This window comes from Fukomys damarensis, unplaced genomic scaffold (genome assembly GCF_012274545.1).
Source record: "Fukomys damarensis isolate Sample0158 unplaced genomic scaffold, DMR_v1.0_HiC HiC_scaffold_114, whole genome shotgun sequence".
Lineage (NCBI taxonomy): Eukaryota > Metazoa > Chordata > Mammalia > Rodentia > Bathyergidae > Fukomys > Fukomys damarensis.
In genome coordinates, this window is record NW_022901026.1 from 76,673 (window position 1) to 100,254 (window position 23,582).

At 45.2% G+C, this 23,582-nt stretch overlaps 2 protein-coding genes across 2 annotated transcripts in view; both read left to right on the plus strand.

Annotated features, from left to right (window-relative positions):
• LOC117284915 (ATP-binding cassette sub-family C member 11-like) overlaps window positions 1-3,851 on the plus strand; it is a 9,181-nt gene extending 5,330 nt beyond the window's left edge. The window contains exons 4-5 of the mRNA XM_033760591.1: window positions 3,478-3,704; window positions 3,824-3,851. Of these exons, the coding sequence (XP_033616482.1) occupies window positions 3,478-3,704; window positions 3,824-3,851 (255 nt within the window). The remainder of the gene's footprint in view (window positions 1-3,477; window positions 3,705-3,823) is intronic.
• A 955-nt stretch (window positions 3,852-4,806) lies between these two features.
• Window positions 4,807-21,800, plus strand: LOC104860010 (ATP-binding cassette sub-family C member 11). The gene is made up of 10 exons (XM_033760598.1): window positions 4,807-5,201; window positions 5,321-5,458; window positions 8,348-8,534; window positions 10,827-10,916; window positions 15,455-15,644; window positions 16,960-17,119; window positions 18,556-18,634; window positions 19,494-19,607; window positions 21,059-21,223; window positions 21,351-21,800. The coding sequence occupies exons 1-10, from the start codon at window positions 4,825-4,827 to the stop codon at window positions 21,462-21,464; spliced, it is 1,614 nt and encodes a 537-aa protein (XP_033616489.1). The 5' UTR covers window positions 4,807-4,824; the 3' UTR covers window positions 21,465-21,800.
• The last annotated feature ends 1,782 nt before the right edge of the window (window positions 21,801-23,582 follow it).

A 23,582-nucleotide genomic window follows, 5' to 3' on the forward strand; every position in this document is an offset into this window, starting at 1 on the left:
TTTTCTCTTTGGGCCTGAGGCCAGGCAGAACATCATGGCATCAGGAGCATTTGCAGAAGCAAGACTGAAGGATAAAGAAAGATTACCCAAGCTCTGGGAAACTGGTGAAGGAGACAAGAAGGAAAGAACAGACCAACAACAACAACTAACACTTTACTCTTGCTGGTAGATAAAGGAGATAGTCAGAGCTGGATAATCCCATCTGGCCTGCAGTAGAATTAGGTCAGAGTGCCATTTCTGGTACTTTCAAATCTAAAGAAGTTCAGGCTGATCCTGGTCTGATGGTAGGGTTCATACATATATATAGTTTCCAATTCAGGGCATGACTTTACTCTTGCTGGTAGATAAAGGAGATAATCAGAGCTGGATAATCCCATCTGGCCTACAGTAGAATTAGGTCAGGGTGCCATTTCTGGTACTTTCAAATCTAAAGAAGTTCCAGCTGATCCTGGTCTCTGATGGTAGGGTTTGGGTCTGAGTTGTTCATCCTGCCACACTTTGTGTCTCTTGCCAGCCTAATCATGGCTCCTTGACCCTAAGCATCTCCTGCAGTCGTCCCTCACCCAGTCACTGTGGGACTTCTACACTGGGGGCCTGAAATGAAGCCAACCCATGGCTGCTCTCAGTCCTAGGTTTAGTTGGCGCCTCCTTAAAATGGCATCTAACCAAGCACTCTCTCCAGGGGACACAGCAGTCACTTGGACTGAAGTCATTCACTAGCTTTTGTAGCACACAGCATCCATTGCTCTGTTCCACAAGTGCATTTCTCCCTGGAGGCCTCTGAGCCACCCACCCTTGCTGTGTCTCTATAGATTCAGTCCTCTCTTATGAGAGAGCTGGGAGTAGGGAACAAAGTGCAGATTGCCTTCTCCTTTTTCTACACTGAGGTCTGTCTCTTTACTTTTCCTGTGGGGTCAAGTTTTCCTTCGGATCCTTCCTGGATCCCAGGGATCTATCTCCTTCCTTCTTTTCTACTCCAAGTTGTTATTTTCCAGTGTCTGGATTCTGAATCTTGGAGAGGTTGATTTGTTGTTGCTTACTGCTCTGCTATCTTTCTGGAAGTTCTTGGTATCTTAATTTTAAGGTGAGTTAAAATTTCTTTCTATTAGAAAGTGTTTCATATTTAGAATATTTTTCTTCTTCTGATCCTTTATGGCTTTATTGATTTTAAATTTGCCTTTGGGTTAAAATTGTTTTACTAGTGCATATTTGCAATACATAATATTTACATTCATCTTAGGGTATAGCTACATGTACTTAACATATCTTGATTCTCTTTCTCCTCTCCACCAACATTCCTCTCTATTTCTAGATTCCTTTTCACTATCACCACCACCACCACCACAATCATCATCATCATCATCATCATCATCATCTAGTTCATGTTTGTAATATATAAAATTACATTCATTGTGGGTAGTTGGTACATGTACATGATGGACCCTAAGTCTTTTTTATGGTCCCTTCTCATCCCCTCCTCCCCCTACCCTGAGTCTCTTGGTTCCTTTCCCATTTGCAAAAGATCTAACTCTGTTTCCTTTAACAGTCTTTTATTCTGATCTTTATTTGTACTTTGCCTTATTCAAATGAGAGAAATAATACCAATAAATCATGTCTGATTTATTTCACTCAGCATTGCATTTGGCACTTATATCCATTTCCCTACAAATGACTCAAGTTTATCCTTCTATTTTTTTAAGAGTAGGAAAGATTTATTGAGCAAAAGAAAGCTTCTGTCAAAGAGAGAAGGGGGACTGGAAAGTGGGTTGCCCACTCATCCCACTTCTTAAAGATTTTTATACAGCAAAGTCATGTGGTAAGGCAGGTACAAAGTGGGACAAAACTATAAGACCCAAAGGAAAATTACAAGGGGGGCATGAGGTGGAGTAAAACCATGACCAACCAATAAGGTTACAAGTACAGTCACCCAGGTAATATTGATTAAATGGGAATCAAATGGGAGAGCAAGTCATATAGCAAGCATAGAAGGATTTTCAGTAAGGATGGGAGTCAGGGCTATTTCCTGGAAAGGCTGGGTTAAGACTTTGGCCCCCACCCAAGTGAATGAAACCTATTTGGAATATCAATCACTGCTATTTATCCCCAGGGAAGCACAAAAGTATAGTAGTTTCTCAGCTCTTACAATTCTGGCCTTCAGTGAATGTGTCTTGATTGTCCTCCATGTTGGCTCCTTGCTGTGTTGGTTCCTTGAAGGTGGCCCTGTCTAACTGCCTACAAGATATCTAATTAACTTACCTATCTGCAACATTTCCCCCCTCTGAAGAATTACCCCTAACTTCTGTGAGGGGGCAAAGGGTGAAGACAGCTCTGGCTACTTCCACCTGAAGAGGGTCCTAGTTGTGATCAGCAGTTAGAGAGAGTTACTGTATAATTTAAAGAGTAAAATAAAAGATATCATTTCTCAGCCTTTTGGCTAAGATCAAATGAAGAGTGAAATAAAAGATTATAGGTACAGGGAAATAAATCCTTGCAAATAAGAAGGGGAATTAGTGATGGGGGGGCACAAGAGGAATTAAAAAATTTAGGATGTATTATATACATGTAATGACTCATGATGAATGTAATCATTATGTACAGCAAATGTACTAATAAACATAATTTTAAAAAATGGGCAGGGAACTAGATGCTTATGTTAGATCCCTTCCTGTTTGAAATGTTCTTTGATCTCCAAAGAGCCTGTATGCACTGACATTTAGAGATCAGTTGGGGTGCTACCTTCAAGAGGAGGAGGCAGTCATGGTTAGGGCTCGTGCAACTGCAGGGGTGTTGCTGCTGCTGTCATTGGTAATCCTGAAGGCCCCTTCTGCAGAAGATACTGAGAGCTTATATAGTGATGGCAGACCATTTAGAGACCAAGTGGCCAAACCACTACTCAAAACTTACTTTTGCAAGTGCCGACAGTGCAATTAAACTTTAGTACTGAAGTTTTAGCTTAGAAAAAAAAATTGCTATCCAGTGCTTGGCTGCTGGGTGACTTGGCTCATCTGTCAACAGAGAGGGCTCTGTGTGCCATAGATTCACCACCACTGGTCTGTGTGGATGGAATACTTACCAGAGGAGGCACTGTTCTGAGCCTTTTCCTTGTTTACTGAGATATAATTTACGTCCTGTTATATTCACCCCTGTACATTGCACAGCTCATAAATGTTCCCTATATTTGCAAAGTTGTGCAGTCCTCACTACAACTCTGTGTATGAAGCACTGTTCTCATTCCACTTTACAAATGAGGACCTGAGACTCAGGGGACTAAGTAGCTTTCCATGTCAGCAACAGGTGAGGAGCTGGGTAGCACAGCTGTGTAGGCAGATGGACTGTCGAGCCTATTGGCTACCTCCTCTGTGTGCTGTTAGCCCTCATCTTGCTCCTTTTCAGAGTCCAAAGGTAACAAATCTCTTTATGCACTCCCAAGCGAGGTCTGAAGTGGCATTCATGGTCTGGCGGGTTTTGTCTCTGCAGGTTTTCCGCTGCCCCATGAGTTTCTTTGACACAACTCCAATAGGCCGACTCTTGAACTGCTTTTCGGGGGACTTGGATGAGCTGGACCAGTTGTTGCCCATTGTTGCTGAGGAGTTCCTGCTCCTGTTTTTGATGGTGACCCCCATTCTGCGGGTCACCAGTGTGCTGTCCCCATACATCCTGTTGATGGAAGTCATTATAGTCATTGCTTGCCTTATTTATTATGTGTGAGTAGGTTCTTTGTGCTTATGAGTAGGGTTTGAAGCTTGGGTGCAAGACCAGGACTAACCCAGATTGGATGGTCCCACAGGTGGGTGGTTTCTCACTCACCCTCATCTGCATGCAGGATGTTCAAGAGAGCCATCAATGTGTAAAAGAGACTGGAAAACTACAGCCGGTCCCCTTTATTCTCCCACATCCTCACCTCCTTGCAGGGCCTAAGCTCCATCCGTGTCTATGGGAAGACTGAGGACTTCATCAGCCAGTAAGTCCTGCTGCCATCTGAGGAATGGGATGTGTAAGGGGAATTAGTGATGGGGGGGCACAAGAGGAATTAAAAAATTTAGGATGTATTATATACATGTAATGACTCATGATGAATGTAATCATTATGTACAGCAAATGTACTAATAAACATAATTTTAAAAAATGGGCAGGGAACTAGATGCTTATGTTAGATCCCTTCCTGTTTGAAATGTTCTTTGATCTCCAAAGAGCCTGTATGCACTGACATTTAGAGATCAGTTGGGGTGCTACCTTCAAGAGGAGGAGGCAGTCATGGTTAGGGCTCGTGCAACTGCAGGGGTGTTGCTGCTGCTGTCATTGGTAATCCTGAAGGCCCCTTCTGCAGAAGATACTGAGAGCTTATATAGTGATGGCAGACCATTTAGAGACCAAGTGGCCAAACCACTACTCAAAACTTACTTTTGCAAGTGCCGACAGTGCAATTAAACTTTAGTACTGAAGTTTTAGCTTAGAAAAAAAAATTGCTATCCAGTGCTTGGCTGCTGGGTGACTTGGCTCATCTGTCAACAGAGAGGGCTCTGTGTGCCATAGATTCACCACCACTGGTCTGTGTGGATGGAATACTTACCAGAGGAGGCACTGTTCTGAGCCTTTTCCTTGTTTACTGAGATATAATTTACGTCCTGTTATATTCACCCCTGTACATTGCACAGCTCATAAATGTTCCCTATATTTGCAAAGTTGTGCAGTCCTCACTACAACTCTGTGTATGAAGCACTGTTCTCATTCCACTTTACAAATGAGGACCTGAGACTCAGGGGACTAAGTAGCTTTCCATGTCAGCAACAGGTGAGGAGCTGGGTAGCACAGCTGTGTAGGCAGATGGGCTGTCGAGCCTATTGGCTACCTCCTCTGTGTGCTGTTAGCCCTCATCTTGCTCCTTTTCAGAGTCCAAAGGTAACAAATCTCTTTATGCACTCCCAAGCGAGGTCTGAAGTGGCATTCATGGTCTGGTGGGTTTTGTCTCTGCAGGTTTTCCGCTGCCCCATGAGTTTCTTTGACACAACTCCAATAGGCCGACTCTTGAACTGCTTTTTGGGGGACTTGGATGAGCTGGACCAGTTGTTGCCCATTGTCGCTGAGGAGTTCCTGCTCCTGTTTTTGATGGTGACCCCCATTCTGGGGGTCACCAGCGTGCTGTCCCCATACATCCTGTTGATGGAAGTCATTATAGTCATTGCTTGCCTTATTTATTATGTGTGAGTAGGTTCTTTGTGCTTATGAGTAGGGTTTGAAGCTTGGGTGCAAGACCAGGACTAACCCAGATTGGGTGGTCCCACAGGTGGGTGGTCTCTCACTCACCCTCATCTGCATGCAGGATGTTCAAGAGAGCCATCAATGTGTTTAAGAGACTGGAAAACTACAGCCGGTCCCCTTTATTCTCCCACATCCTCACCTCCTTGCAGGGCCTAAGCTCCATCCGTGTCTATGGGAAGACTGAGGACTTCATCAGCCAGTAAGTCCTGCTGCCATCTGAGGACAATGGGATGTGTGCTGGTGGGGAGAAGGAAGGGGATTCAAAACTCTGTTGGGACCATTTATTTCTTTGACCCTCTAGAACTTCATGTGTAAGATGGTGTTTAGAAGAATAGAAAGTGAAAGTGATCTGGAAAATATTGGTAAACCTTACAGGCCTATTTTATTTTACATGCACTGTTGGCCATGGGTTCCTCATCCTTGAATTCAATTAATCAAAGACCAGAAATATTCAGTAGAAAAAACTGCTTCTGTGGTGAACATGTGCGGACTTTTCCTTATTATTTTTAAACAATATAATACAACCACTGTTTACGTAGTACTTACATCACATTAGGCATCATAAGTCATCTAGAGACGATTTAAAGTACAGAGGAGGATGTGCCTATGCAAATATTACAGCATTTGATAGAAGAAACTTGAGCATTTATTTTTGGGCTTTGGTGCCCTCAGGGGGTCTTGGGAGCAAACCCATGTCAACACTGAAGAATGATTGTATGAATGAAAATGTATACATATATAATATTTGATTGTAAGGTATATTATTATGTGAAAACACCTTGCATTAGTTTTCATTTCACATCCAAACATATATCTAATTTTAATAGAAATAGTGGGCAACAGTAACTTTCTAAATAACAGAACTTCTATCACTAGTCAAACCCATAGATTTGCTTTCTGAGTGTTGAAACAAACACAGAAAAGTCCTGATTGTTGTTGAGGCTTAATTGTGTAATATGAACTATCAATGTAGAGATTTCTAAATAAATAATCAAACGCAATCTTTCCCTACAAGAATCTCAGTCTGTGGAAGAGACGAGACATGGACAGATACGTTTGTAATAACATGGACTAAATAGGATAGGTGGTATAAGAAAGGAACAAATAAAATATGCCAGGAGTTCTTCAGGGAAAGGGGAGGCCAGGGGAAGCTTTGAGGAGGAGATGGTCTGAGCTGGCCTTGAGTGCTGGGTGAGATTTAGACACGGAAGGGGGGGAACTCTGATAACCCGAGCCCCGATGAACCACGGTGCTGTTCTCCCTCTGTGATCAGGGTTCCCAAAGATGGTGCAGACAGGATGGTGGAGTGGTTCGCTCACCCAGTTCACACTGAGAGGTACCATGTGCATAGCACCAGTGGGGACACAGCAGGATGTGGCAGATGCAGTACCCACCCTGAGGTATGCGGCAGGGTGAGAGCACAGAGAGACTCTCGTGGCATTGGAGCTGTTGTCAGGGAAGAACTCAAGGGAAAGGACTCTGCCAGAGATCCATAGGAGGTGAGAGTCAGGGACCAGACAGAGGGAGAAGTGGATGCAAAAATTCCAAGCTGGGGATATAAGGTTGAAGGACAGCAAGGTGGCTTGAGCATCTGTAGAGCCACTGTATGGCCAGGGTCTCATTTATTTATTTAGATTTCTTCTATGTAGTCCAGGCTGGCCTTGAACTCACTGTGTAGCCCAGGCTGGCCTCAAACTCATGGTGACCCTCCTGCTTCAGCCTATGGAGTGCTGAGATTACAGACGTGCACCACCACACCTGGCCAGGCTCTGTTGTACTTAATTGATGAAGCCCTTAAAATGCAAGTGACTCAGTCGTTGTGGAAGGGTCAGATGGGCAGAATTTGGAATGGCCTGTGCCAAATTTCACAGTGAGAAGTTGGAGTGATTTGTAAGGACCACTGCATGTGGGTGACTACTCACCGAATGCTAGGATGTTTTTTTGGGGGGGTACTGGGGATCGAACTCAGGTCCTTGCACTTGTGAGGCAGGTGGTGGAGCCACTGAGCTAAATCCCTGGCCTAGGATGGTTTTAGTTGTACACAGACAAACACTTTTTATTTCAACAATGAGAGGTCTATTTGAATATACTTTAGAAAAAAAAATTAGCACATCAAACTCATTATTTTGATAATTTTAAGCCAGTGACAAAAATTTCTTTTAACATTAATTCTAGGCTATACTAAGTCAAATAAAAGAAAGATACTATTTGTAATAGGATAGGTTGTGTGTTGATTTGGAAAATTGTGGTGGTGGCATGTGAAAACTGAGAATTGGGAGATCTTTTTGGTTGGAAGTAATAGGAAAAACTAATTTAAACCAGTTTTTAAAAGAACAGAGTTTTGTTTGTTTGTTTGATTTTTTGATACTGGGGATCAAACTCAGGACCTTGCACTTGCAAGGCAGGCAGCAGCGCTGCTGAGCTAAATCCCTAGCCCAAGAACAGACTTTTAAAAATCACAAAATATTAACAATTGCTAAGTTAGAGGGGAATGGATGTCATTAAACGAACATTTTAATTTCTTTGTACTTATGAAAATTTCATTGTAGAAGGCTGGAAGAAAGGGTGTGGGGTTCCCATTAGGTCAGATAAATGAAGAAAGTAGAGAAGGGACTCACTTCACTGGGCCCTGTCTGGGCGCTGTCCTTAGGGGAAAGATGGGAAGGTCCATTTTCATGTCTAGGAGGCCCCTGGTAGCTGCAAGCCCCCCCCACCCCCGACCCAGAATGGCAGTTCAGAGTCCCCTGACCCCACTGCAAGGGTCTTCCCTGCACTCACGGATAAATCCTGGCATTCACTGTCTGTCAAAGGTTCAGTTAGGGAGCCCACCTGTCCCTGAAACAGTCACAGAGGCTAAGGAAGGTGTATGTCAAGGGCTGTACACCTGCAGACCCACTCCTCAATTCAATCAACTCCAGCCCTCATTGACAGGGGGTGGAGGAGGAGGAGATTTTTCTTCCCCTGAAGAAAATTCAGGTTCTGTTGGTGGAAGTGGAGAGCTGGAGGCTGGAGAAAGTGACCACTGCCCACCTGTGGAAGCTCTGAGGTGGACAGATGCATGGTTCTCAGTGTGGGCTTTCCTTCCTAGGTTTAAAAGGCTGGTAGATACACAGAACACCTACCTGCTGATGTTCCTGTCTTCCACGAGGTGGGTGGTGCTGAGGATGGAGATTATGACCAACCTGATAACCTTGGCCGTGGCCTTGTTTGTAGCGTTTGGCATTTCCTCGGCTTCCTATTCCTACAGAGCCATGGTGATCAGCCTCGTGCTGCAGGTGAGGAGGGCTCATAGGCAGTGGTGCTCTAAGGGCTGTCAACTCTCAGCCCTGTGGCCCTGGTCACATTCAGGGTCAGGGGGCTCTGCCATAGCTTGGGGTTGGCCTTGTGTGATCTGAGCTCTGAACCAACCTACTCTGTTTTCTTGTGAGCACTTCTGAGCGGGGAAGTCTATGTTTAACCTCTGCATCTAATAGAACCATAGATGGCCACAAGTGAAGGGAGCCCATAGCCACAGAGCCCTACACATCTGATAGGCCCATGGAGAAACTGAGGCACAGACAAGGGAAGGAGTTGTGCCAACAGGCAGAGTTCACAGAGACAGGATGAGAGCCATGCCTCTGGGTTGCCTGGTCAATGTCTCTGAACTTCCCACTTGCACCCTGGCTGACTGGCACCTGGCAGGGGTTAGAAAACAGGGCATCTCATGGGGTGTGAAGCCAACTGCTGGGTCAGCCTGGAAAGTGTCAGCCAGTCTGGTCTGGTGGGGTCGGCAGGGGCTACACTCAGAAGTCACATCCTGGGCTGGGGTCTTGAGCAGTTTTAAAAACAGGTTCTCTAGGAGATTCTGAGGCAATGACCGCTGCCTGGTGGCCTGAGATCTCCATGCGCCCAGCACTGGTGTTAGGGTGCACAGAGAAGGGGGGGCTGGCCAGGGTTCATGGCCCACAGAGCCCCACAGTGGGGCTGGGAGGCCATAGGCTGCCTCACACCACCTCAGGGGACTGGCTATGCAGGTCCAGGGCTCCCCTCCCCTGGGGTTATCTATTAACTGCTCCTTCGGGGCTCTGCAGCCTTTTCTCCAGTTGGCTTGGGATCCTGTGTTTGTTTTGCTGAGCTTTGTCACCAGTGCTCAGGGGTGATTTTGGGTGTGCAAGGGGCTCCAAACCTTCCCGGTGAGCCCTGCAGCATTTGTGTGTATGTATCGGCACATGTTCTGGGTGTATGTACACGCTGGTGTGTGCAGCACACCTTTCATGCAGACAGTTGTGCAGTGTTCATACCCAGATACTACTGTAGGGCTGTGTTTGTTGGGAGCTAAGCTCGGCTGGTGGTCTATGAGGTGACTGCTGAGCACCGTGACCCTGGAGTCCCTCTAGAGAGCTGCAGGAGTCAGACTAGGAGGCCTGAGCTCAGGGGCTCAGCACCAAGTGAGGGGAGCCCTTTGCACACACGAAATCACTCCTCAGCCATGGGGCCATGCTGAGGACCTGGAGCCAACTGCAGGAAAGGCCACACAAGTCCAGAGGGGCAGTTAGAGGACGGGGTGCCCTGGAACTACAATCCAGTATACATACAGCTTCTTCTGTTTGATATTCTCCTTCCATTTGATATTTCCTGTTTTGCAGAAGCAAAGTGGGTAAGATTGGGTGGCTTGGGATGTCCAGAGTTTTGAATCATTGGCGAGTGGCCTTGGGTAAGTTTGTTAGCCTCTGTATGTCTGGCATTCTTCACCTGTAAAAGGATGATAATAAACCACAGCTTGTGAGGAAACATGTACACAATAGTACAGATTCAGGCAAAACATCTGGAGTAGTGGCTGGCTCAGACTAAATGTTCCAGAAATGGTGTCCATTGTTATTCCTGTCTCACAGAGCAAACATGAACCCATGTAGCCTACATGCACTTCTGTTCCAGCCAAGCCAGTGCCTCACTAACCTCTGCATGCCTTCCGAAGGGACTGGGTCCATACCACACTCCATGTGGCTTTGCAACCCTAAGAGATTTCTCAGTAAATGCCAGGGGTGCTTCTGGTGGCCAGAAAAAGAACCAAGTCATAATGGCCCCAACCATCTGGAAACTCACTTTCTGGTGAAGGTTAAAGGCTGGGGTAGGACTATCTTCTGTTGGTTAATTGCGTGGACTAGCATAAAGTTGTGATCATTTTCTCCTTCTGTTCTGCCTTCCATAGCCTGACTTTGTCTCCAGGGCTGTATACTGAGTCACGAAATGGCTGCTGCAACCCAGCAGTCGTCTCACACAATGACAGCTGAAGGCTGGAGAGGACACTACTTTCTTCCATGTGTCCCTTTTAAAGAACAAGAAACAGTGTCCCAGGACACTACCAGCTTACTCTGCTTCATGCTTCATCATCCTCAGTAGTGTCACAGACCTACTGCTAAACCAGTCACTGGAAAGAGAAGTGGAATTAGCATGATTGGTTTGATGGGGAAATCGTTCCACTTTGAAGAGCTGCTCGTGGGTGATGACAGCCTGTGGTTTGGGGAATACTAGGACCCGTGTCCACCCCCAGCAGCCTCTTGAGCTCTGAGCCTTCTCCTTCCCTCCAGCTGGCATCCATGTTCCAGGCCACGGCTCGGCTTGGCTCGGAGACAGAGGGGTACTTCACAGCTGCGGAGAGGATGCTGCAGTACAAAAAGGCAAGGCTCTGGGCAGGGTCTGAAGTGGGAGCTCTCTGAGGTGGGTGGTGACTCTGTGACCCTGGTAGTAACCACTGAGTAACCACTTTCCCATCCCAGAGAAAGGGAACAGCATTTGAGCAAGTTGCCCAAGGTTACACAGCTGATTCAAGTGGCAAAAGTGGTTCAAGTCCACACTTGAACCAAGTAATCTATGCTCTTAACCCCTGTGCCATCCATAGCAGCAATAAACTGTATTTCCCCCAAAGTAAGACTTGGAAAATAATTAGCTTTGAAAACCAGAGATAAAATACTCCAGCCCCAGTCATCCTATCCTTGCCTTACCTGCCTTGCAGAGTAGTCACTGAGCAAGAGAATAGTGATGTTAGGTAAGGCAAGGATAGGCTGATTGGGGTGGGCATATTTGCTTTCTAGCTTTCAGGGCTGATTATTTCCCAGAGAGGTCTGCAACTCATGGGATGCAATGAAAGCAGTCCTACGGGAAAATTTATAGTGGTGAATTCCCACATCAGAAAAATGAAGTGAATACAAATAACCTAATGTTGAACCTCAAGCTTCTAGAAAAAGAACAGCAAGTTAAACCCAAAGCCTGTACAAGAGAGATTATAATGATCAGAACAGAAATTAATGCACTTGAGACTAAGAAAACAATAAAAAGAATCAATGAGAGTTGATTCTTTGAAAGATTAAAGAAAATTGACAAACCCTTAGCCAACCTTATCAATAAAAAGAAAGAAAATATTGAGTCCATGCCATTAAGAATGAAAAGGGCAAGATCAGAATATAAACTTGCAGAAATCCAGAAGATCATCAGTACCTAGTACTAGAACCTGTACTCTAATAAGATGGAAAATTCAGAAGAAATGGACAATTCCTAGCTACATGTGAATTATCAAAGCTGAATCAAGAAGATATAAAAATTCTAAATAACCCAATATCAGTCAATGAAATGGAGGGGAAACAAAATTACCAACAAAGAAAAGCCCAGCTCTTGATAGGTTCACTGTTAAATTCTACAAGAACTTTAGAGAAGATCTAATGCCACTACTCCTCAAACTCTTAAATGAAATTGAAAGGGAAGCAGTACTCCCAAACTCGTTCCTGGAAGCAAGCATTTCCCTGATATCAAAACTACAGAAGGACCCAACCAAAATGGAGAACTACAGGTTAATTTTCTTAATGAACATAGATGCAAAATAATACCTATGGCAAATCATGAAGAAGATTATACACCTGACCAAGTAGGATTCAGTGATGCAGGGAAGGTTCAACAGACACAACTCAACAAATGTAATACACCACATCAACAGAACCAAGAACAAAAACCACGTGATCATCTCAATAGATGCAGAAAAAGCATTTACCAAGTCCAACACCCATCCATGATAGAAATCCTACAGAGAATAGGAATAGATGGTCCTTATCTCAGTCTGATAAAAGCCATCTATGACAAACCAGCAGCCAACCTCATGCTAAATGGACAAAAATTGAAAGCTTTCACTCTAAAATCAGGAACAAGACAAGGATGTCCATTATCATCACTCCTGTTCAATATAGTTCTCTAAACTTCAGTCAGAGAAAGGACTAATGATAGGAAAGGAAAGAATGAAATTATCATTATTTGCAGATGGCATGAAACTCTACATAGACGATTCCCAAAACTCCACTAAAAGAGTTCCAGATTTAGTAACCAACTTCAGTAGCATGGCTGGATACAAAGTCAATACTCAAAAATCAATAGCATTTCTGTACACAAATAGCAAACTCATGAAGAAGGAATTTAGGGAAACAACTCCTTTCACAATAGGGCAAAAAAAAGGAACTACTTAGGAATCAAACTAATAAAAGAAATGAAAGACTTGTGCAGTAATAACTACAGTATTCTGAAAAAGGAGTTGGGAAGTGGATATCAGAAAATGGAAAGATATTCCTTGTTCTTGGATATGCAGAACTGATATAGTGAAAATGGGCATACTTCCAAAACTGTTATACAGATTTAATGCAATTCTGATCAAAGTACCAATAGCATACCTTATGGAACTAGAGAAAGCAGCCCTAAAATTCATACAAAACCAGAAAAGACCTGGAATAGCAAAAGCAAATAACAAAGGCAAGGCAGGGGCATTATAATCTCTGACTTGAAATTATACTATAACGCTATCATGTTAGAAACAGCATGGTACTGGCAAAAAACAATTAACAAAAAACAGACCTGAGGATCAATGGAATGGAATAGGAGATGCAATAATAACTCTAAACACACTCAGCTACTTTATCTTTGACAAAGGGGCCAAATAACTTCACTTGAAGAAAGATAGCTTCTTAAATAAATGGTACAGAGAAAAGTGGCTAGCCATGTGCTAAAAAGTGAACCTAGACCCATATGTCTCACCATGCGTTAAACTGAAATAAAAGTGTTATCAAAGATCTAAATATTAAAACAGAAGATAGAATAGGCAGAACCCTTGAAGGCACAGGTGTATGCCAAGACTTCATAAACAAATCCCAATTTCATAGGGCATTTTACAAAGAATTAGTAACTAAGATCTCATCTTATTAAAAAGCTTTTGCACAGCAAAAGAAACCACCAACAGAATGAAGTGATAACCCACAGAGTGGGAAAAATTATTTTTTGGGGGAACACAGTATTATGGTTTGTATCTAGATCCTGCCCCCCACAAACCTCATACAGTCATAGGGCTGTTTCAAAAGTGGCTGAATCTGGAGTGTGTTAGGTTAGGACTAAAGGCATATGATTACTAAACCAGTACCCTGCTTGGCTTGGCACTGCCCTAATTCCAGTTGTCTGGATAGAACAAAAGGGGTAGAAAGATGCTGTTAAGGTCTGACCCTTGTTGCTTTTGCTACCACGTGGATGCCATGAACCGTCTCTCCTCTATGATGCCCCTCTGCTATGTGCCACTCTGCCTTGGAGGCAGCTGATTATGGACTGAAACCTCTACAAACTGTGAGCTAAACAAACCCTTTCCCCTTTAACTCAGGGTGTCAGCTATTTTGTCTCAGCAACAAGAGAAAAGTAACTAAGACACACGGTGCTATTGCTTCTATGGATGTCATAGTAGTTAAGAGCACAGATTGCTTTGGTTCAAGTCCACCTTTTGTCACTTGGAATCCACAGTGGGACCTTGCACAACTTGCTGAATTTCTCTTCTTTCTCTGAAATGGAGTCAATAACAATGTGTCCTTCATTGGGTTATTATAGAGATGAAATGATAAAGTTGTAAGTTTCTTGGCATGATGCTTGATGCATAGCCAAGGCTGATTACTATGCTGTCTGTGGTGACAGAGGAGACCCTTCTATGGGTCAAGCACTGGGCTGAGCCCTTTATATAGTGAAGGGGGGTTTGCATGCCCTTTCGGGTGCCCCTTCCCAATTAGGCCACTCATGCACCGAGAGGGCTGGCAGGAGATCTTTATTGTAGGTAGGCGAGCAGGAGGCAGGAAGGTAGAGAGAGAGAGAGAGAGAGAGAGAGGAAGAAGAAGCAGAACAAGAGAGAAGAACAAAGAAAGGAAGGTCCTTTTATCAGTTTTGGGGTGGGCTATTGCTTATTTATGAGGAGTGAGCTACTTTTAACCTATCACAGGCCAGATTGCTTTTATGGGCCCAGTCCTGCAGACACAGGTTTCAACTTTCCTGGACCACTGTGGCCTTGGAGGGGAGGGAAACCAGAGATAAGGGCATGAGGTCATTTTAGGAGCCAAGATGTACCAGGAGAATGCAGCCTGTGAGGCGGCGTCACAGCATACTTTAACATGAGCAATTCCCTAACATATAGATTGCATCATGAAATTATAGAACAACTTTGCAAGATTGAATCATCTAGACGAGGATAATTGTGTGACATCGATTGAATTATTGATTGAATTATCCAGATGTAACTGAGTCTTGGCTGGGCTGAGTGTCCTGTTTAATTGTATCACACAGCCTGGGGCTGGCGAGACCTGGGGAGCCAAATCTCTGGGCCTAGGGTTCCATAGGATTTGTGAATCACAGGGCTCTGCCCTAACTCCAGGGTTTCTGCTGTAACATTGCACCAGCAGTGGAGACCCATGGCTGTGATCACAAACCCATCATTTAACTTGTTGGAGCCTGTTTCCTTACCTGTGAAATGCATCTCAAAGGCCCATGCCCTAGGGCGAGGATGGAGAGGGAGGAAATATACCCAAGGTCTCTGAGCTCTAAATAGCAGTGGTTAATGATTTCTGCTACCAGTGTCACTGTGGTTCTGACTTTCAGTTCTTCAGAGCCTCACAGTAAGTTGGAAAAGGTGCTGTATGACTAACAAGGAGGGGCTACTTATATGGGATTTTCACTCTCCTGGAACAAAACCATGCACATTTCAGGTGCATATGGGTGAGTGTGGGGTGGAGGGATGTTCGCTCCTCCCAGGGTGTGCCTCGGGTCACTCAGCATGGTCATGGCTTGACTGTGGTGCTGGGCAGACTGGTATGGAAGGGAAGGTTTTCAGGGGACAGGCAGAGGTTGATAACTATTTACTTCTTCCTTCAAAAATAAGATGTGTATTTCTGAGGCCCCTTTACGTGTGGAAGGTGCAAGTTGTCCCTCTGCATGGCCACAGCATGGGGAAATCACATTCCAGGATTATCAGATGAAGTACAGAGACAACACTCCTATTGTCCTCAATGGAATCAACCTGACCATCCCTGGCCAAGAAGTGGCGGGCATCGTGGGAAGGACGGGCTCTGGTGAGCTTAGTCCTTGGGCAGATCATCTCCCTTTTTGGGGCCTTTGGGTGCCAGACCTTTTGGGAACTTCCACTTGCCAGGTCACCCAAAGTATTCCCTTGTCCTTCACTGTGTACTGGCCCCTGCACTAAGTGGACATGGGTAACTAAAATCCCAGGTTCCTCCTCTGGGGGGATCCAGTGGAGGGATACAAATGATAATTAAGGTTGCAGTGGTGGCCATGGAGGAAATAATCAGCATCAGGTCCTCCCACCATCCCTCCCTTCCTTTCCGTAATCCCTGCCTGGTCCTTTTTCATCAGTCGCCTTCCTCTCCCTCTTCCTTCCTCCTTCTTGATTTCTCTTTTCCCTTCTGCTCCTGCCACTCTTGGGAGATCTGGTCCAGATGTTTCTCCTCTGCCTTTGAATTCAGAGACACTGTTCAGACTTGGTTTCTGGGTGCCTCATCTCTAGCCCTAGACATCACAGAGCTGACTTGCCCAGGCAGCACCCTGGGTGACACCCTGGGTCTCTGCCTCCTTAGCACTCCAGCAACGCAACTGTCACCACCGTGAGGTGATGAGCTTCTTGCTCTTTCTCCTTTCATCTTCTATGCTTCTTCTTTCCACTTGCAGTTGGTCTGAGAGAGCTGGGCCTGGCATAGAGAAGCCAGCCTTCAGACAGTGGTCCAACTGACAGCACTCACACAGTAGGTATTTACTGAGGACCTACTGTGTGCCTGGGAACTGAAAAAGGGAACAAGACACGGCTTCTGTCTTCACAGGCCTTACCTCTGAAAGGGGTTGAAAGTGCAAATGCCTTTGATGTTGATGAGTGAAAAGGGCCTGGGTTGTGATGTAAGGAATGAAATGCATGGGCTGGGACACAGAGGGGTCTGGAATACCGAGGGGATCTGGAGTAAGAAGTGGACCGGTCCACCTAAAGCTTAGCTACACTCAGATCCAGCAACTTACTGCTTGGGGAACATGGGCCAGTTCTACTGAGTCTCAAGAGAAGCATGCAATTTGCATTTCTGTATATAGAATCTTTGGGCTTTTTCAAATGGTGACAAAGGATTAAAAAGTAACTGTAGCACTGTATGCGTGGAATAAGCATGTGTGTTCCTGGCTGTGGTACAGGGGTTCCATTGGCGACCACTGGTCTAGGCTGTCAGAAAGTTGCTCATGGCTTTGGACATGGGGTAGAGGAGCCCCTGGCTCATGGCTCCAGATGGAACCAAAGAAGGGAGGAGGTCAGGTGCAAAGGCCAGAAGTGACCTGTGCTTTCTTTGGTGTAGGTTCAGGAAACTGAGGCTCCATGTATTTCTTGCCCAACAGGAAAGTGCTCCTTGGGTGTGGCTCTTTTCCGCCTGGTGGAGCCTGCAGCAGGCCGCATTCTCATCGATGGGGTGGACATCTGCAGCATTGGGCTGGAGGACCTGCGGTCCAAACTGTCAGTCATCCCTCAAGACCCAGTCTTGTTCTCCGGTACCATTAGGCAAGTTTGAGGCCAGTTAAAATGATAACTACTATGTTATGTATATTCTGCCATATAGCAAGAACCAAATGGTTTAAGGAAGAGACCTCTGTAGCCTCATTATACTGGAAAGGTCAAGGCTGGATTCAAGGACTTAGGTTTTCCCTAGCTCTGCCTTTGCTTTATTTTCAAATGCTACATGTGGGCCCCTAGGGGGCTCCAAGGGTCCCAGTTCTGTGGCAGGATGGTTGTAATCTCTCCTGTTCAGTCCAGCAGAAATGACCATGTATCTTTCCTCACAGTTGTGGTAAAGCTTTGATTTATCACCTTATTTATCACCATATATGTGTGTGTGTGTACATATATATATGTGTGTGTGTATTTAAATAAGAAATTATGATAGTTGAAGACACCTTAACATTAATCCTGCTCAAAATCCTCTCCCTCACTTCAAGCACACTTATCCTATGGTTCTTGCTGCTTTCTGAAGCAGTTCTAGAAGTCCTCTTTCACGAGTGTCTTTGTGCTGTCATGGCAGCCTCTGTGTTCTGAATTGTTTCTTTGTTTGTTTTTTGGTTTTTTGAGATAGGGTCTCACTATGTGATTGAGACTGAGCTGGAACTCACTATGTAGCCCAGGTTGGTCTTGAACTCACAGCAATCCTCCTGCCTCAGCCTCCCGAGTGCTAGAATTACAGGCGTGTGCCACCACACCCAGCTTCCATGTTCTGAATTGATTCAAAATATTTTCAGCAATTTATGTAGAATAAAAATATTACACTGTGTCCTCATCCACCTTATTCACCAAATCTGACACCATGTGACTTCTGGGTCTCTACCAGTGTCAAAATGACCATGAAAACATTTAAAATGGATTCAGGCCATTGAGGCAGCCAGGATAACACAATTAAAGACACTCACAAAAAGAGTGCCGGGGATCTAGTCCAGTGGTTCTGGCACCTGCCTCACAAGCACAAGGACAGGAATTTGATCCCTAGTACAAAACAAACAACAAACAAACAAGAACTTTCAGAAGGGCAAGAACAATGGGATAATGAGTGTGTTTGAAGTGAGGGAGAAGATTTTGAGAGGGGTGAATGACAAGGTGTTTCTTACCGTAATAGTTTAGAAGACTTAAACGTTCATTATATTTCTGATCACACCTCATAATCACTGTGTCTGGGGATTCCCATGTGCTGATTAGGTCATACCCAGATCATGTGCTACACTCTTAGAGTGGGCTGTGGAGCCCACCTAGAGCATAGGGGCCCCTATACTGACTTGAGGGTTGGAGATGAGGTGGTTCCCAAACAAAATGTGGAGTCTGCTACCTGCAGAAGCAATGTGGCAGTTTGCTGAGTTTCTTAAACCCAGGAATCCCATTGTAACCATTTTTGGCCATTTACTGTATATAAAATGAGTGTTCACAGGTTGTTAAGCCTTCCTTTCCTGTGGCAGGTTCAACCTAGATCCCTCTGACTCTTACACAGACCAGCAGATCTGGGATGTCTTGGAAAGGACTTCCCTAACCAAGACTGTGAGTAGCTCCAAGGTCTGCTCCTTGCTCTCAGCTGGCATCTTCACAGGGAAAGCAGCTTTCTGGGGCTCCCCTCACATGGTGTCCCAGATGCTGTTGCTTTGATAATGGATTAAATAATCTCAAGAGATGATTTGGAATTGCTAATGAAGGCTAAGGCCAGGTACCAACAGGGTGTCAGGCCCTGTTCTAAGATCTGGGGCTGTGTGAAGCAAAGATCTTTGACCTCCTGGGGCTTACATTCAATGGGAGACAGACAAAAAATGGATGGAGACACTTGAAGAGAGTAGGAGATGCTGCAAAGGTAACTATGAGGCAAAAGCAGTTGCACAGGGGAAACAGCTCCTCTGATAAGGTGACCAGGCAAGGCTTCTTTCTCTTCTTCTTCCCTCCTCTTCTTGTCCCTCTCTTTCCCCCAAATACTAGGGATCAAACCCAGGGCCTTTGCATTGGGCTACATCCCCAGCCTTTTAAAAAAGTTTTGAGACCTTCTTGCTAAACTGGTAAGTTGCTCAGGCTGAGCTTTAATTTGTAATCCTCCTGCCTCAGCTTCTCAGAGTGCTGAGATTCCAGGCATGTACCACTATGCCTGGCCAGGAAAGGCTTCTTTAAGAATGTGGTAGTTGAGCTGAAACCATACATGAAGGCGGACAAGTGGAAAGATCTTTGCTAGAATCAGGCACCAGAACTCACAAGTACAAAGGCCCCAAGGTGAGAGCAAGCCCCCTTTGCAGTTAAGGAATGGCAGGAGGCGGGAGCGGGGAGGGTGAACTGTCACAAAATGCAACAGGAAAGTACTGTGGCTCCCTGAGGTCCCCCACAGTGGCCTGCATGTTGTCTCTTCTTCCCCATGGCACAGATCTCCAAGGTCCCTGGGAGGCTGCATGCAGAAGTGAAGGAGAGCAGTGGCAATTTCTCTGTCAGGGAGAGGCAGCTGCTGTGCATTGCTCGAGCCCTTCTTTGCAACTCCAAGGTGAGAGGCCATTACCGAGCGGCCGTCACTAATCACTGGTGCCGTGCAGCATGGTAAACCATGCTGACTCTCTCCCCGCACTCACAGGGCAGGGACACCATACTGTATCTTCTTGCCAAGGCTCCCAGAAGGCTCCCCTGTGCCACTGGGCCATTCCAGAGCAAGTGGGGTGTGGACGAGGCATGCTGGGTGAGGGAGGGTTCACAGCCTGGACTCTTGTTACTCTGAATCCTACGACTAAGCTGAAATGGTGGTGACAGGAACCAGATTAGGATCCTTTTTCCTAGAAGAAGGCAAGATTTGAAACCAGCTGATTTAAAAAATGCCTATTGAACACCCTTCTTAAAACTTGGATGCAAGTCATCACTTTTTCCAAAAAGTAGAATTAGGACTCAGAGGACAGCTGCATGGTTTTTATTGATTTATTTTTTTGTTTTTGTGTGCTGAGGCTGTAACCCAGGGTCTCACACATGCAAAGCATAACTATGCCCCCAGCTCTTGTTGCACATAAAATGTCTGATATAAAAGTGTTTTTCATCACTCCTTCAAGTTTTCCAGGTATTTCACCATAATTTCAGTAACTGGAGTGGCCAGGATCAAACTGCTCTCACACAAGGGGCACCACATGTGTAGACATACACACACACATACACACACACTTACACACATGTGCCTACACCACCTGCATACTCCACACATGTACTCAAGTGCACACCACATACGCCATCTCAATTCACGGTAATTGAAAAATCTGTTTGTTTACACTGTTAGACCTGAGGGGGAAGAGCTCCATAGGGCCTGCAGTGGGGAAGAAGGTTTCTAAAGAGGTAGGATTTGTCTCCTCTTTGTAGGGCACAAACAGCAGAACTTACAACCTGTCAGTAGCCCTTTCTTAACTTCTTAGTTCCTTCTTTCATGGGAAAAGGGCTATATTTGCACATCATGCTTTCTGTGCTATAATTTTTATTGTGTATTGTTAAATAGGTACAGATACATTGGACTAATGAGACTATCTGTATATGGCGATAGGCATCTCATGTACCTACTAGGTGCACACCAGCCCATTTTCGGGATGTTTGTTCTAGTTGAATTCAGGCAGATGGAAAGGTAATTAATAGCACAAGAAATTGTCCCTAGGGGTAGGGTTGGGGATGGATCTCAGGGGTTGAGTGTTTGTCTAGTAAATGAGGCCCTGGGTTTGTCCCAGCCCTGAGCCATTTTCATTTCCAGGGTCTTCTGGTCACTAAAGTATAGTTAGCTCTTGTTTGAAACTTTGCATCTGTTGGTAATGCCTTGGACAATTCTAGTGCAAAGTAGGTTTTGAACTCAGCTCAGTTATCCCCTTTTCCAGCTGGGAAACACAGGCCTGGTGCATGAATGGTAGAACCAAGACCAAGATCCAGGTCTTGGTAGCCCAAGCAGCCTGCTTTCACCTGTTTTCTTTCCCCCAGATCACCCTTATTGATGAAGCCACAGCCTCCATTGACCTGGAGACCGATACCTTGACTCAGCGCACAATCCGAGAGGCTTTCCAGGGCTGCACAGTGCTGGTCATTGCCCACCGCATCACCACTGTTCAAAACTGTGACCGAATCCTGGTGATGAGCCATGGGAAGGTGAAAATTGCCTGTGTCTTGGGGATGGTTGGAAGATGGGTGGATACTAAGGCTCTTGGCACAGGAGGCCTGCAGATCCTCCCAGATTGAGCTCACCTGTCCTGGTCTCCTCCCCTCCTTTCTCCAGGTCGTGGAGTTTGACAGGCCCCAGATCCTGCAGAAGCAGCCCGGGTCATTGTTTGCAGCTCTGCTGGCAGCAGGCCACTCTTGGCTGAGATCAGGAGAGGTGGCGACCATGTGAAGACTGGTGGCCAAGCTCAAAGTAGCACCAAGGTGTACCTGCAAGGCCTGCAGCCCATGATGTGGCTCTTTCCCCTGGAAGCAGTGCTGAAGTGTGGTGACAGGTGCTGGGATGGAAAAGGAAGTTAAGACAGAAAACTCAAAACAGGCTACTTTGTGGCTCACAAACCTTAGAACCCAGTCCTGCTTGAGACCACAGGGCCACATGATCATGTGCCTCTTTTTAGTTCATATGCTAAAAAATTATATAGTAATGTAACAGCACATTACAGTGTTCTGATCTATATTAGAAATGTTGCAAATGATGTATTGATTTGGTAGAAAATAAAACAAAGGAAAAAGGTCACATGCTTTGTTCTGCTTTCTGTGTTAGTTAAGATTTGTTCAGTTGCAAGCAACAGACACTCTCAAACTGACTTCTGGAAAAGGTACTTTATTGGCTTATGTGACAGAATATTCCAGAAAAAATTATGGCTGGGTGCCAGGATTGAAGGATATCTGTCTTGAGAGCTCTGTCTTTTTTCTTCCTTTTTTTGGCTTCACTTTCTAGCTACCTTTCATTTTCCCCTTACATTGTAGCTCCCAACATACACCAGCTCAGCATCCAGGTCTTCTGGCCCCAGTAATTCAAGCAGAAGTTTCAGGGCTCTCTCAGTAGGTCAGTTTGGGTCGTGTGCACATCCAGAACTAATCAGGTGTTAAGCAGTTGGAATACAGTGACTGTCAAGCCCAAGTCACTTATCCATACCTAAACTTGGGGCTGGGGGCTGCTTCCCTGAAAAATAGAAGCAGAAAATGTAGGGGGTCCCAAAATAAAACTGGAGTGCTCTTCCTACGTTAAAGGAGAAATAGGTATGGATGCTCATAGGCCCAAAATGGTAGCTGCCTACTATGTTTGTTTACAGATTAGATAAACAGGTGGAATAGTTAGTTTAAAACAGATACCAATTGGAAGTAAGATCATTTATTTCCTCCTTGCCCCTCCAACATGTTTATAGATATCTAAATAGGAAAAAATTTATTTTCAGTGTACTTATAGGGAGACCCCATTGAGGGGGTAAAGTTCAAAGTATTTTTGTTTTAAAAGTATGGTGTCTGTTCCAAAACTTCATAAAAAAATTAATTCAGTAAACCAATATTTTCCACTGTTCTTGCTCTGGGACAGGCACCAGTGATGTAATGATATCCCCGTGGTCATGGAATTTGGAGACCAGGTAGACAGTACACAAATAAATAGGCCATTCCAGACCAGAGGTACTGGATGTGGTGGTGGGGCAGGGGGGTCCAGGCAGGCAGAGCAGGCACCCAGGGAGAAGTGTGGCTGCCCACTCACTGAGACCTGTAATGAGCAAATGTTTACTCAGATGAAGAGGACTGGGCAAGAAGATGGTTCAAGGCAGAGAGAACAGGCAACAAATCTGTGCAAGGAGGAACAAGGACCAGGGCTGACATGATTTCTGCACCAACCAGAAAAGATGCCATTTCTACCTGAAGATGGTGACACTTGCCTCTCTCACACCTTCAGTTCTCTTCCCAGAATTCTCTAGTGGTACTTGCTTCTTTGTTTCTAGGTGAACATCTTTTCTTAAATATCCCTTCATCCTGTGATTCTTTTTTCCCACCAACCCTTCCCCTCTCTCTTTTGGGAGGCCATGAAGGATATTGGGGAGCACCCCCTACACCGTCCCAACCCATCTTTGAGGGGCTGTAGTGTTACCAGATAAAAATGAGTCAGTGCAGAGTGGCCACTGGAGGTGCCTGATATGATGGAACAACCAAGGATGACTTCTACCTCAGGTGACCTAGACCAGCACAGCCCGGAGGTGGCATCTCATTGAGCCTGCTTAGAAGGACTGACAGCCTCACTGAGCAACAAGAGTGTCAGATGTACCCAAAGCATTCTCAGAAGTGCTGAGTTCCTAGCAGATCCAACACAGGCATTCTCAGATGAGATACCAAGATGGGTTAAAGCAGTACAGGAACAGTAAGGCAGCTGATTTCACTATTTGTGAAGCTCCTGCCCTGCTTGCATTATTTCTCAGCAAACTTGCATCATATCTTTACCTATTGACTTCTCCCTGGTATTAAGGATCCCAACATTTTATTGTTGGCCCTGGAT